This window comes from Thalassophryne amazonica, chromosome 3 (genome assembly GCF_902500255.1).
Source record: "Thalassophryne amazonica chromosome 3, fThaAma1.1, whole genome shotgun sequence".
In the NCBI taxonomy this organism is placed as follows: domain Eukaryota; kingdom Metazoa; phylum Chordata; class Actinopteri; order Batrachoidiformes; family Batrachoididae; genus Thalassophryne; species Thalassophryne amazonica.
The window spans coordinates 38,150,127-38,165,986 of NC_047105.1; the positions used below are offsets into that span (position 1 = coordinate 38,150,127).

General features: G+C 45.8%; 1 protein-coding gene across 1 annotated transcript in view; it reads right to left on the minus strand.

Annotated features, from left to right (window-relative positions):
- The window catches only part of LOC117506558 (cadherin-22-like), a 766,928-nt gene that overhangs the window by 41,114 nt on the left and 709,954 nt on the right, over window positions 1-15,860 (minus strand). The window contains exons 12-13 of the mRNA XM_034166074.1: window positions 14,317-14,466; window positions 13,912-14,013 (exon numbers count right to left, since the gene is read on the minus strand). Of these exons, the coding sequence (XP_034021965.1) occupies window positions 13,912-14,013; window positions 14,317-14,466 (252 nt within the window). The remainder of the gene's footprint in view (window positions 1-13,911; window positions 14,014-14,316; window positions 14,467-15,860) is intronic.

Consider the following 15,860-nt stretch of genomic DNA (forward strand, 5'->3'; position numbering starts at 1 on the left):
AACACTGTAGTATATATGCCGAGCCCAGTCTCACGTTCTTTTTTTTTCATGCTCCTGTGACGAAATGAGTCAAATCTTGATGACAGGGTTTTTTTTAACTCACTATTCCTAACCCTTCTCCTACCCCCGACCCTAACCTTAACCATAACCTAAGCCTACTCCTTCCCCCAACCCTAACCATAACCACCCTGACCCCCCGCCGACATCGGACCTGATCTTCCCCTTCCGAAGGATGCCCCAATAATCGTGATGACGCTAAATATAATCTTATCAGATATTCCTGCCATGTGTGGTGCGTGTTAAGAATGCTCCGATCTGCTCAGAAGGACACAAGCAGCTAAATCTGACATGCAGCCAATCATAAAGCGAGGTGTCTGACCTGGGAATGTTCATGTGTGAAATCTGTTTGTATGTGTTGTTTTTACCTTGTGTGCTATTTTTACCGTGTGGCACTGTACAACTAAACCTGTCAGATCTATGATTTTTTTATCTCCACGTGTGGCCTCTCAGGTTTTGGAAACCTACAGATAATTTTAAAATCCTGTGGTCGACAACAGTGTGATATAACCGGTCACCAGTAGATGGCAGTGTTCTATGCATTTTGACGCTGGTTATATCACAGGGCCTGAATCACAATTTAACAGACTTTTCGGCTTTGCAAATGCTTTTTATTTTTTACACAAAAGAAAAAATGACATATTTTACAAAAGCAGATTTATTTTTAAACAGCAACACACGTTACATTGATTCATTTGTGTTAGTTTTTAGATAGAATGAATTAGTCAACCAATCAGTATAAGCGGAGGCTAAGTTTACCCATAATCACTTTGGGCATCTGTGTGTTAATGTTCAAATCTTCAGAATCAGTGCATTATTTTAAAATTAACACATATGTGTTATATATATCTCCACTTCGTACATTTTAAGAGTTTACATTAATGTAGTTATTCTATCTGGAATAATTTTATTTATAAAGCAAATCATCGCTGGACCACTGTATAGGGTTAAGGAATAATGATGTGTGTGTGTGTGTGTGTCTGTCAGCCAACCAGGTCCTTTCTGCTGGTGGCAGACTTGAGCTCAGCTCCTCTTAGCTACCTCCCTGCTGCAAAATACATAGCAGACAGCAGCAAAATGGATTACAAATGTTTTTTTCAAGTTACTAGCTATTTTAAAAAAAAATGTTAGTGGTCTAAAAGTTATCAGAACTAAATTTATCGGAAGATAATTGGTCTGATGATGGTTTTAAAACATATCTGAAAAGCTAATCCACTAACAAAAACATTAGCTTCAATAATTATTGGTTTCTGGATTATCTGAATGGTGCCCACCACTGTCCACAGATTACTTTTTCACAGGCTGTGCCCACGTTCACATGCAGCCTGTCCACTGATTGGATTTTGCTGCTTGCTTGAACTTACAGTGTGGGAAAGCTCCAAAATGTGTAATGATGTAGAAAATATAAATAATTACCCGGTAAATCAATGAAGCAGCAGAAGGGTGGAACATTTCAAAGTGGCAAATTAAGTAAATCAATTGTTTTATTCCAGTCTGTTTGAATGTTTCCAATGGATTCATCATCACAGCCAAAATTTCTTCTCAATAGAAGACACCCTTGTTTTAGGAAGTCACCATTTTGAAATTCTTTAATTCCATATTGTGGAAATCAAGTTCAAAGTTCAAACAACTTTAATGATCCGTAAAAGGGCAATTCATCTTCACACCCAATTACCTCAGACAAAATATAGCAATTAATCCACAATTACAAGTATTACTAGTTGAATGTAATAATGGCAAACATCAAATCAAATCAAATCAATTTCATTTATATAGCGCCAAATCACAACAAACAGTTGCCCCAAGGTGCTTCATATTGCAAAGCAAAGCCACACAATAATTACAGAAAAACCCCAACTGTCAAAACGACCCCCTGTGAGCAAGCACTTGGCGACAGTGGGAAGGAAAAACTCCCTTTTAACAGGAAGAAACCTCCAGCAGAACCAGGCTCAGGGAGGGGCAGTCTTCTGCTGGGACTGGTTGGGGCTGAGGGAGAGAACCAGGAAAAAGACATGCTGTGGAGGGGAGCAGAGATCAATCACTAATGATTAAATGCAGAGTGGTGCATACAGAGCAAAAAGAGAAAGAAATACTCAGTGCATCATGGGAACCCCCCAGCAGTCTAAGTCTATAGCAGCATAACTAAGGGATGGTTCAGGATCACCTGATCCAGCCCTAACTATAAGCTTTAGCAAAAAGGAAAGTTTTAAGCCTAATCTTAAAAGTAGAGAGGGTGTCTGTCTCCCTGATCTGAATTGGGAGCTGGTTCCAGAGGAGAGGAGCCTGAAAACTGAAGGCTCTGCCTCCCATTCTACTCTTACAAACCCTAGGAACTACAAGTAAGCCTGCAGTCTGAGAGCGAAGCGCTCTATTGGGGTGATATGGTACTATGAGGTACCTAAGATAAGATGGGACCTGATTATTCAAAACCTTATAAGTAAGAAGAAGAATTTTAAATTATATTCTAGAATTAACAGGAAGCCAATGAAGAGAGGCCAATATGGGTGAGATATGCTCTCTCCGTCTAGTCCCTGTTAGCACTCTAGCTGCAGCATTTTGAATTAACTGAAGGCTTTTCAGGGAACTTTTAGGACAACCTGATAATAATGAATTACAATAGTCCAGCCTTGAGGAAATAAATGCATGAATTAGTTTTTCAGCATCACTCTGAGACAAGACCTTTCTAATTTTAGAGATATTGCGCAAATGCAAAAAAGCAGTCCTACATATTTGTTTAATATGCGCATTGAATGACATATCCTGATCAAAAATGACTCCAAGATTTCTCACAGTATTACTAGAGGTCAGGGTAATGCCATCCAGAGTAAGGATCTGGTTAGACACCATGTTTCTAAGATTTGTGGGGCCAAGTACAATAACTTCAGTTTTATCTGAGTTTAAAAGCAGGAAATTAGAGGTCATCTATGTCTTTATGTCTGTAAGACAATCCTGCAGTTTAGCTAATTGGTGTGTGTCCTCTGGCTTCATGGATAGATAAAGCTGGGTATCATCTGTGTAATAATGAAAATTTAAGCAATGCCGTCTAATAATACTGCCTAAGGGAAACATGTATAAAGTGAATAAAATTGGTCCTAGCACAGAACCTTGTGGAACTCCATAATTAACCTTAGTCTGTGAAGAAGATTCCCCATTTACATGAACAAACTGTAATCTATTAGATAAATATGATTCAAACCACCGCAGCGCAGTGCCTTTAATACCTATGGCATGCTCTAATCTCTGTAATAAAATTTTATGGTCAACAGTATCAAAAGCAGCACTGAGGTCTAACAGAACAAGCACAGAGATGAGTCCACTGTCTGAGGCCATAAGAAGATCATTTGTAACCTTCACTAATGCTGTTTCTGTGCTATGATGAATTCTAAAACCTGACTGAAACTCTTCAAATAGACCATTCCTCTGCAGATGATCAGTTAGCTGTTTTACAACTACCCTTTCAAGAATTTTTGAGAGAAAAGGAAGGTTGGAGATTGGCCTATAATTAGCTAAGATAGCTGGGTCAAGTGATGGCTTTTTAAGTAATGGTTTAATTACTGCCACCTTAAAAGCCTGTGGTACATAGCCAACTAATAAAGACAGATTGATCATATTTAAGATCGAAGCATTAATTAATGGTAGGGCTTCCTTGAGCAGCCTGGTAGGAATGGGGTGTAATAGACATGTTGATGGTTTGGAGGAAGTAACTAATGAAAATACTCAGACAGAACAATCGAAGAGAAAGAGTCTAACCAAATACCGGCATCACTGAAAGCAGCCAAAGAGAACGATATGTCTTTGGGATGGTTATGAGTAATTTTTTCTCTAATAGTTAAAATTTTATTAGCAAAGAAAGTCATGAAGTCATTACTAGTTTAAGTTAAAGGAATACTCGGCTCAATAGAGCTCTGACTCTTTGTCAGCCTGGCTACAGTGCTGAAAAGAAACCTGGGGTTGTTCTTATTTTCTTCAATTAGTGATGAGTAGTAAGATGTCCTAGCTTTACGGAGGGCTTTTTTTATAGAGCAACAGACTCTTTTTCCAGGCTAAGTGAAGATTTTCTAAATTAGTGAGACGCCATTTCCTCTCCAACTTACGGGTTATCTGCTTTAAGCTGCGAGTTTGTGAGTTATACCACAGAGTCAGGCACTTCTGATTTAAGGCTCTCTTTTTCAGAGGAGCTACAGCATCCAAAGTTGTCCTCAATGAGGATATAAAACTATTGACGAGATAATCTCTCACTCACAGAGTTTAGGTAGTTACTCTGCCCTGTGTTGGTATATGGCATTGGAGAACATAAAGAAGGAATCATATCCTTAAACCTAGTTACAGCGCTTTCTGAAAGACTTCTAGTGTAATGAAACTTATTCCCCACTACTGGGTAGTCCATCAGAGTAAATGTAAATGTTATTAAGAAATGATCAGACAGAAGGGGGTTTTCAGGGAATACTGTTAAGTCTTCAATTTCCATACCATAATTCAGTACAAGATCTAAGGTATGATTAAAGTGGTGGGTGGACTCATTTACATTTTGAACAAAGCCAATTGAGTCTAACAATAGATTAAATGCAGTGTTGAGGCTGTCATTCTTAGCATCTGTGTGGATGTTAAAATCGCCCACTATAATTATCTTATCTGAGCTAAGCACTAAGTCAGACAGAAGGTCCGAAAATTCACAGAGAAACTCACAGTAACGACCAGGAGGACGATAGATAACAACAAATAAAACTGTTTTTTGGGACTTCCAATTTGGATGGACAAGACTAAGAGTCAAGCTTTCAAATGAATTAAAGCTCTGTCTGGGTTTTTGATTAATTAATAAGCTGGACTGGAAGATTGCTGCTAATCCTCCGCCTCGGCCCGTGCTACGAGCATTCTGGCAGTTAGTGTGACTCAGGGGTGTTGACTCATTTAAACTAACATTCATCCTGCTGTAACCAGGTTTCTGTAAGGCAGAATAAATCAATATGTTGCTCCATTATTATATCATTTACTAACAGGGACTTAGAAGAGAGAGATCTAATGTTTAATAGACCACATTTAACTGTTTTAGTCTGTGGTGCAGTTGAAGGTGCTATATTATTTTTTCTTTTGAATTTTTATGCTTAAATAGATTTTTACTGGTTGGTGGTGGTCTGGGAGCAGGCACCGTCTCTACGGGGATGGGGTACTGAGTGGATGGCAGGGGGAGAGAAGCTGCAGAGAGGTGTATAAGACTACAACTCTGCTTCCTGGTCCCAACCCTGGATAGTCACGGTTTGGAGGATTTAAGAAAATTGGCCAGATTTCTAGAAATGAGAGCTGCTCCATCCAAAGTGGGATGGATGCCGTCTCTCCTAACAAGACCAGGTTTTCCCCAGAAGCTTTGCCAATTATCTATGAAGCCCACCTCATTTTTTGGACACCACTCAGACAGCCAGCAATTCAGGGAGAACATGCGGCTAAACTTGTCACTCCCGGTCCGATTGGGGAGGGGCCCAGAGAAAACTACAGAGTCCAACATTGTTTTTGCAAAGTTACATACTGATTCAATATTAATTTTAGTGACCTCCGATTGGCGTAACCGGGTGTCATTACTGCCGACGTGAATTACAATCTTACCAAATTTACGCTTAGCCTTAGCCAGCAGTTTCAAATTTCCTTCAATGTCGCCTGCTCTGGCCCCCGGAAGACAATTGACTATGGTTGCTGGTGTCGCTAACGTCACATTTCTCAAAACAGAGTCACCAATAACCAGAGTTTGATCCTCAGCGGGTGTGTCGCCGAGTGGGGAAAAACGGTTAGAGATGTGAACGGGTTGGCGGTGTACACGGGGCTTCTGTTTAGGACTACGCTTCTTCCTCACAGTCACCCACTCGGCCTGCTTTCCCGGCTGCTCGGGATCTGCCAGAAGGGAACTAACGGCGGCTAAGCTACCTTGGTCCACACTGACTACATGGGCCTGGCTAGCTGTAGGATTTTCCAAGGTGCGGAGCCGAGTCTCCAATTCGCCCAGCCTGGCCTCCAAAGCTACGAATAAGCTACACTTATTACAAGTGCCATTACTGCTAAAGGAGGCCGAGGAATAACTAAACATTTCACACCCAGAGCAGAAAAGTGCGGGAGAGACAGGAGCAGCTGCCATGCTAAACCGGCTAAGAGCTAGTAGCTGCGCTAAGCTAGCGGATTACTAAAAACACGCAAAGTGAATAATGTGTAAATAATTTAGAGGTGATTCAGCAGAGGGAGTGCTTTAGTTAAGGCACGTGAAGATTACACTGTGAAACAAATCGTTATCTAGTTAACTAGATCAATCTAACTGCGCAGATTAAACAGCTAACAGATACAGCAAGACACCACTGTGCTCCGGAACAGGAAGTGATACAATACCGCAGTGAGAGCCAACCACCAGCAGAGGTACCAACCACCAGTAGAGGTTCAAACATCAGAATTAAAACAACACATATACATTTGATATTGTTTATGTTTGCTAAACTTTGAAGCAGTACGTCGTCTGAATTGAGCCAAAATGAGTGTAGGCTGCAGCAGGGTCTGTCCCACCTGTGCTGCGCGGCCACCTGGAGTGGCAGAGTGGAGGCCGGGGTGGGGGTGGGGGGGGGGTGGAGTAGGGTCAGGCACACATTGGTGGTAGGGGTGGGAGGCGTGCATCAGTATCTGTCCATGTGAGCATAAAGTCTGGTGTTGCCTTGACAACAGCAGGCTGTAAGGGAGGGCAGGAGAGCTGAATGCTTCACCAAGGCCGTTGAAATCCTTCTGGAGGAAAACAAGTGGGGCATTTTGACCTTCGGTAGGTGATAAGGCTGCTGTTGTGTGGGCCGCTGAAGAGGAGGTACTGCTGGCCCACCACCACCAGAGGGCGCCCTGCCTGGAGTGCGGGCTCCAGGCACCAGAGGGCGCCACCGCCCCACAGGAGCAGCCTCGGTAACAGCTGTCACCCATCACCTGAGACAGCTGACGGCAATTATCACTGGGGTATATCAGCAGGACGGCATCTCCACCTCATCGCCGAGATATCGTTTCTACCTACGAGGTAACGTATCAAACCTGACGGAGTGTATCCTTTTGGATTAGTGTATAGCTTGTGGATTACTGTTCCAACGAGAGGTGGAGGTAACTTCCCTGCTGTTCGGAGTCTTGGGTGCAAACGCGCCCCCATCTAACTGTTCTTTGTTCCTCGCCAGCAGTACCAGGTCCGACACGCGGAGGCAGTGGCCACCTGGGAGTTCGGGACTTGGCGGCTCCAGTATTTCCGGGGTCCTGTGGCGGAGGAAGCCGTGTGGTTCGGGTCTTACCTTGGAGAGGCGTCTCCTATCTTCGAGCCTGCCCACACGACACTTTTGTGAATTGACTGTTGTACATTTCGTGATTGGTTGTATTCGTTGTGCACGTTCACAACAGTAAAGCCTTGTTATTTGACTTTCTCCATTGTCCGTTCATTTGCGCCCCCTGTTGTGGGTCCGTGTACTGACACTTTCCCAACAGCTGCCACGTTTTGGGTTAGGCAGAGAGATACAGAAATTCCATTTGCGGCTCCTCTGACTGTCGAAATCCAATTCATGAATATTGCATGGTCTCCAACATCTTCCTTTGCAAGAAAGATATTTGCTCCGAGATGTTTTCCAACTTGCATTTGATTTCAAAAGTTAACGCAGTCTGAGATTATACCGCCTTCCCCACTTCATTAATCATGATGGACAGATGTGGGGTTGTGACTCTGGTAGCAGCCATCTTGCCAATTTTCCAGTAGGTCAGGACAATGCATAACCCAATCAGCCCCAGCCCTCCTACCATAAAAACAAATAAGAATAAATCTTCGTCATCTTTCACAGAGAGTGGTGCGAAGCACCAAATGCACCACTTCTCCCAGACGTCGAGAACATAGTCCACAGGATAGGTTCCATCTGGGCACACAGGGTCCCCCAGCCCTGATTTCCTTTTTGAAAAAATGGTGTCAATAGCATTGAGACCAGCTGATAAATTCCAAGGTTATTCTAAATATAGCTTGAAGAATTCACAGTCTGGTGAAGTTGGGACTTTTGAAGATTGGAGCAGAGACAGAAAAACACAGAGGAGAGGCGAGAGTAGGAGATGTGACCCCCCCCCCCCTTCGTTGAAGTCCCAAGCCAATGCTTATGAATAAACACAGCATTTTTAAAGAAGTCCTATGTGTTTTAATACAGTGCTCTGGGTGCACTGTTGTCAACCACTGAAAACAAGATGTCTTAAAACAGCTGAGAATTTGATTCATGTGTGCAGCACAGCAAGGGAGAAGGTGGGTGTCATGGACTCACATTACCAGGTTCCTTTATTCAAGTAAGTTCAATATCTTCAACATCTTTTGTAGGTTAGTCATGAAAAAGGAAAGTGGATTTTTACCCTTACCATTATCGTTAAAAATGTATGCTTAATTTAACAATGTAGTGATGGAATTTTTCTGGAAATTCCCAGAAAGTTTTTACTAATGTGGTGAACATTTCCAGGACATTTTTGATAGCATATGTCACAATCCATTAATGCTCCACACCCAAACGGTTGGTGGAAGTAATGCACCATTTTGGTTTGCAAACCGCCAATAAACTTGAAAGAAAAAGAAGGGTTAGTTTTGTTTTCCTGGCCAGCATCGGATTTAGTCTGTGGTCTGTCCTTTATGATGTTTGTGTCTGATGGTATGCCATGCAGACGGACGACGTGGTGGACCAGGAGGTCCGCTGTCTCCTGGGCCGTTGGGAGCTTCGGGAGGGCCACGAAGTGGGCCGCCTTGGAGAAACGGTCCACTATCGTGAAGACGACGGTGTTTCCCTGGGACGGCGGGAGACCCGTGACGAAGTCCAGACCGATGTGGGACCAGGGGCGATGAGGCACGGGCAGTGGCTGTAGCTGCCCTGAGGTCTTTCTGTGATCGGCCTTGCCCCTGGCGCAGGTGGTACAGGCCTGGACATAGTCCCGGACGTCGGCCTCCAGGGATGCCCACCAGAAGCGTTGCCGGACGACTGTCACGGTCCTTCGCACCCCTGGGTGACAGGAGAGCTTAGAACCGTGACAGAAGTCCAGGACTGCAGCCCTAGCCTCTGGTGGGACGTATAGTTTGTCCTTTGGTCCGTTTCCGGGGTCCGGGACACGGGTCAGGGCCTCCCGGACGGTCTTCTCCACGTCCCAGGTGAGGGCGGCCACGATAGCGGACTCCGGGATGATGGGATCCGGGGGATCCGACGGTTCCGTTTTGACTTCGTCTTCGTGCACCCGGGACAATGCATCCGACCTCTGATTCTTGGTCCCGGGACGGTAGGTAATCCGGAAGTCAAAACGGCCAAAGAACAGTGACCAGCGGGCTTGCCTGGGGTTCAGTCGCTTGGCGGTCCTGATGTACTCCAGGTTCCGATGGTCAGTGAAAACCGTGAATGGCACGGCTGTTCCCTCCAACAGATGTCTCCACTCTTCGAGGGCCTCTTTCACAGCAAGGAGTTCCCGATTGCCGACGTCATAGTTCCGTTCAGCGGGGGTCAACCTGCGAGAAAAATAGGCACACGGGTGAAGGACCTTATCGGTCTTCCCGCTCTGGGAGAGCACCGCTCCTATCCCTGAGTCTGAGGCATCCACTTCAACCACTAACTGGCGGCTAGGATCGGGCTGCACCAGAACTGGTGCAGACGAGAAGCGCCGTTTCAACTCCTTGAACGCGGCTTCGCACCGATCCGACCAGGTGAAGGGAACTTTTGGTGAGGTCAGGGCTGTCAGGGGGCTAACTACCTGACTATAGCCCTTAATGAACCTCCTATAGAAATTAGCAAAACCGAGGAACTGTTGCAGCTTCCTACGGCTTGTGGGTTGGGGCCAATCTCTCACCGCCGCAACCTTGGCCGGATCAGGGGCGACGGAGTTAGAGGAGATGATAAACCCCAAGAAGGACAAAGAAGTGCGATGGAATTCACACTTCTCGCCCTTCACAAACAGACGGTTCTCCAACAACCGCTGCAGAACCTGACGGACATGCCGGACATGAGTCTCAGGATCCGGGGAAAAGATGAGTATATCATCCAGATACACGAAGACGAACCGGTGCAGGAAGTCCCGCAGGACATCGTTTACCAACGCTTGGAAGGTCGCGGGAGCATTAGTGAGACCGAACGGCATGACCAGGTACTCAAAATGGCCCAACGGGGTGTTAAATGCCGTCTTCCCTTCCGGATCCGAACCAAATGATACGCATTCCTAAGATCAAGTTTGGTGAAGATATTGGCTCCATGCAAGGGGGTGAACACCGAATCCAACAGGGGCAACGGGTATCGATTGCGAACCGTGATTTCGTTCAACCCCCTATAATCAATGCATGGACGAAGCCCGCCATCCTTTTTACCCACAAAAAAGAAACCAGCACCCATCGGAGAGGTGGAATTCCGGATCAACCCGGCAGCTAATGAGTCCCGGATGTAGGTCTCCATTGATTCACGCTCCGGCCGTGAGAGGTTGTACAGCCTACTGGACGGAAACTCACTGCCTGGAACCAAATCAATGGCACAATCATACGGGCGGTGGGGAGGAAGCGTGAGAGCCAGATCCTTGCTGAACACGTCAGCGAGGTCATGGTACTCCGCCGGCACCGCCTTCAGATTGGGCGGGACTCGGACCTCCTCCTTAGCTTGGGAGCCGGGAGGAACCGAGGAACCTAGACACTCCCGATGGCAGGTTTCGCTCCACTGAACCACTACCCCGGACGGCCAATCGATCCGGGGATTGTGCTTTAGCATCCATGGAAACCCCAAAACCACACGGGAGGTGGCCTGAGTCACAAAGAACTCGATCACCTCCCGGTGGTTACCTGACACCACCAGAGTTACTGGAGGTGTCTTATGTGTGATTGGTGGGAGTAGGGAGCCATCTAGCGCCCGAACCTGCACAGGCGAGGTAAGAGCCACCAGAGGGAGCCCTATCTCCCTGGCCCATCTACTGTCAAGCAGATTCCCCTCAGAGCCCGTGTCCACCAGTGCTGGGGCCTTCAGGGTCGAATCCTCAAACAGGATCGTGACTGGGAGTCGTGTAGCAATGTGGGTGTGTCCCACGTGAATATTTTGGCCCACCCCTGGCCCAGTCTCTAGGGGCGGGCGTTGGAGTTTAACCGCTCGGGGCAGTCGTTTGCGAGATGCTCACTCGAGCCACAAACATAACAGGCTCCGTGGGCCCGCCTCCTTTGTGCTCCAGGTGCCCTAAATGTTGCCCTGCTTGTGTCCATAGCTTCGTCAGCAGGGGGAGCCATAGGCGCACGGAGCGCAGGAACAGAGGAGCGTGGGGAGGGCGGAGCTCGATCGGACCCGGAAGGGAAAGGGACGACGCGTGCCTGGCCACGCCCTTCGCCTCGTTCCCGACGGCGTTCTTCTAACCGGTTGTCGAGTCGTATAACTAGATCGATGAGCCCATCTAAATCCCGCGGTTCGTTCTTAGCCACCAGGTGCTCTTTTAGGACCAGTGACAGTCCGTTTACAAAGGCAGCGCGGAGGGCAGTGCTATTCCAGCCGGATCTCGCCGCCGCGATGCGGAAGGCGACTGCATAGGCAGCTGCGCTCCGACGCCCCTGTCTTATTGACAGTAGTGCGGTTGAAGCGGACTCTCCTCTATTGGGATGATCGAACACCGTTCTGAGCTCCCGTACAAACCCATCGTATGTGTGAAGGAGCCGTGAGTTCTGCTCCCAGAGCGCTGTAGCCCAAGCGCGTGCCTCCCCGCGAAGCAGATTTATCACATAAGCTACTTTGCTAGCATCAGTCGCGTACATCACGGGACGCTGTGCGAAGACGAGCGAACACTGCATCAGAAAGTCCGCGCACGTCTCCACACAGCCTCCGTACGGCTCTGGAGGGCTTATGTATGCTTCTGGGGACGGAGGAAGGGACCGTTGAACGACCAGTGGAACGTCACTTTCGCGCACAGGGTCCTCGGGAGGGAGAGCCGCAGCGGCGCCCAAAGGGCGCGCCTCCACTTGTGCGGCGAGAGCCTCCACCCTGCGGTTCAGGAGAACGTGCTGCTCGGTCATTAAGTCGATCCGAGAGGTGAAAGCGGTGAGAATCCGCTGCAACTCACCGATTACCCCTCCCGAAGCCTCCGCCGCGCCTTGGTCTTCCATTGGCCGTTCAACAGCCGGTTGACGCCCCTCGGGGTCCATGACGCTGGCCGAGATATCCTGTTGTGAAAGTGTTGGAACACGGACCCACAACAGGGGGCGCAATGAACGGACAATGGAGAAAGTAAATAACAAGTTTTACTGTTGTGAAAATGCACAACCAATACAACAATTGACAATTTGGGTTTACACCGAATTCCACTGGTGTCGTGTGGGCAGGCTCGAAGGTAGGAGACGTCCGTCCAAGTCGAGCCGGAACCACCCAGATTTCCCCTGCCACCGAACCCTGGAAATACTGGAACCGCCAAGTCCCGAATTCCCAGGTGGCCACTGCCTCCGCTCGTCGGATCCGGTACTGCTGGCAAGAGAACAAACACACAGGTGTGGATGCGGCTGCACCCAGTACACAGAGAGGGAAGAAGCTGACTCCACCTCACGTCAATACTGCAGAAAGGTGAGTACTTCTCCAAGCAATTTAGCTCACAATAATCAGCTGTCCTGCAAAGGTTTAACAAATCTTTTAGCCAGTTAATCAGAATATTAATGCAGAGAACGTTACCTTTAACATAAGGCGATATCTCGGCACTGAGGTGGAGACGCCGTCCTCCTGATATACCTCTGTGCTGAGTGGAACAGCTGAGTCTGGTGATGGGTGACAGCTGTCACCCAGGCTACTCCCATTAGGCGGCAGCGCCCTCTGGTGCCTGGAGCCCGCACTCCAGGCAGGGCGCCCTCTGGTGGTGGTGGGCCAGCAGTACCTCCTCTTCAGCGGCCCACACAACAGTTTGCATTTGAAAAACTGTTTGGAAACATCTCTGATGAGACATGACAGTGGATATTAAGTCTCACGTTTTCACGTCCTGATCCGAGACTGAAGGCTAACGTAACGTCAGCAGCGAATGAGAGATGCCGTTACAGATTTTGAAATGAGCTCCGTGTGGAAAGTTCATCAGGAATAAATTCAAATGGAGCTGATTCGAGGAGAAGTATTAAAACACTCTTTTTAATCATCATTTACAACCCCAATTCCAATGAAGTTGAGATGTTGTGTAAAATGTTAATAAAAACTGAATACTGATTTCAAAATGAGCAAATATTTCCACCAAAATAATAAAGTTTATCATTTTGAACATTAAATATCTTGTCTTTGTGGTGTATTCAATTGAATATAGGTTGAAGAGGATTTGCAAATCATTGTATTCAGGTTTTATTGACATTTTACACAATGTCCCAACTTCATTGGAACTGGGGTTGTATATGGAAACATTCAAATCTGTCTTTGGGATGAATTTTCTTCAAATTGTCTCCATGCAAACGTGATATGTTAGCCTGCTAAATCTGCATTTACTGGTTCCTTCTGTTACATGGGTATGAAATACTCATGTGGAGGAAAATATGATAAATATATAACACACTCATAGAAGTCAAATTTTGATGTGAAAAATGTTTGCACTTCACTTAACACTTAAGTTGTGAGTATCCCAGAAATGCTGACGTCAGCACTGTATGGAAAAATCTGTGTTATTGCATTTCCCATTTGTAGAAGTGAATAAGAATCAGTTTAATCTCAAATCAGTGTTGCTGAGAACTAAAAGTTAAATTGGTGACTTAATGAACAGTACATTCAACTTTACTTGTATCAGATTTTAGTTTAGTTTATTTTAAGACCATCAATTGTTAACCAACCTGTTTTTGTTTTCGTTTGCAAATTGCAACGGTTTTATACTGTAAATTTGTCAGCTTACCTATGAGGATGAGCAGGCACACCAGCAGTGCTATCAGGGCTCCAGGGCTGAGAGCGGCACTCATTACATAGGCTGTGGCATTGCAGGACTGGATCTCTCCATCTACGTAAAATAATATTAATAACAACAATAATATTAATAAATTACCCAGTAAAACCAAAATGTTATAAAGCATATACTTCATTAAAACCAAACATGGGATTGGTCCAGCTGAATGTGACATCAAGTCCCATTTTTCGTTAGATTTCTAACCCATTATTATTCCATTTTCTGTGAATATGAGGTGATGAAAAGTGTTTGCTGACCACAGGAACAGCTTGTCGATGACCTTTGAGGACTCCTGCTAATGACGCTGAAGGTGACAGTGATGGTAATACCAGTAATGGGGAGACTCTTAGTGCGTACCTGGGTCGCAGCCGCAGACATGAATGGTCAGGGTGCCTGTGGAGCTGAGAGAAGGCGGCCCGCTGTCAACCACCAGGATGGGCAGGAAGTACACATTCTGCTTATGGCGGTTAAAGCCTGACCGCTGAGTCCGGATTCCAGCTGTGTTGTCTGTGTGGGTGGAATTCAAGTGGTTGCATGCAGGAGTCAGAGGAAGCAAAGAAAAAGCAAGAAAAGAAAATAATTACAAGCAAGCAACTGGACATTCTCTCCTTAAAGAATGCTAGTTTTTAAAGTATAAAGGAGTAGAAAATGCTGACAGCCCATTCAGGCGCACTGCTATGATCTTTTACGATTTATTCTTCTTTGAAGTCAGTGCTCTGATGAAAAGATAAAAGCTATAAAAGTAGATGTGATGATCGTGCATCGCTGACATAAAATGTCATGACAAGTTTTTGTTTTCAAGTCTTGACATCTGACAATGTGTAATGTCATTTTATTCACAAGAAGCAATACCTCTCCGAGCTCACTCAAGTGCTCAAATGATGAAAAAAGACAGAGAGTGGGGGGAAAACACTGTCATCAGCACCGTGTGAATAAGCAATCTCCCATAATATATGATTGAAGGAACCTAGAAAACTCTAGCAGCTGAGATTGCCAAGTTGCATCTGTTGCGCAATCATTCTTCTGGTAAAGTGATCTGATTTTTGTGGTATTAACGTTCATTGTGTTTTTAAAGTAAAAAGCCAGGAGAGAAAATGACTGAGTGAGCCAGTGTGTATATATGAGCTCTCTGTGCTGGAGACATCGATAAATGCGGTGCAGAATACAGGAAGAGGCTTTGACAAATAGAGTCAGGCTGGTTTGTGGGTGACTTGCATAGAGGATACCGAGCAATCCGTCTCCCAGAACATATATCACTGTTATCCATATTTCCCTGCTGCTTCTCTGGCAAATGTAGCACAATCTTCATATTACCGTTTATGCGCTGTTATACCTCTGAGTTTGTCCTTTTGACTTTTCCACAATGTTCGCTTGCACATCTGAAGATTAGACAAAACATCTGAAGAATTTCAGTCAACTCTGTGAACTTCAGCAATTCATTTCCTGAACCAGCTCAGGCCTATGAATGGTCAAAGGGGGACGGAGCCTACCCCAGCGGTCATGGTGCGAGAGGAGGGGACACCCTAGACAGGCCTCCAGCCTAACACTATGAAAAGTCTTTCTTGATTTTAAGGCTACAGTGTGTACAATTTAGCGGTGTTTGCTAGTGTAAATGGAATATCTCTTCACTAGTGTATAAACAATGATTTGATGAGTTTTCATAAGCTTTTCAATAAGTCTTTGATATCTACAGGGGAACGGACCCCTCATGGATGCTGGTATGTTGCACTTCTATTTTGGTACAGTCGGCCAAAAGGAGCATACTTACTCTCCCTTTGCATTTTGGAGCACAGCCACAAGACTGAAGGGGAAAGAAGGAATTAATGGCTGCTCTCCTATAAAATGTCTACTGGTTGCTAGTAAAGGCTAACGAGTCTGAGAACCACAATTTTTATGAAATT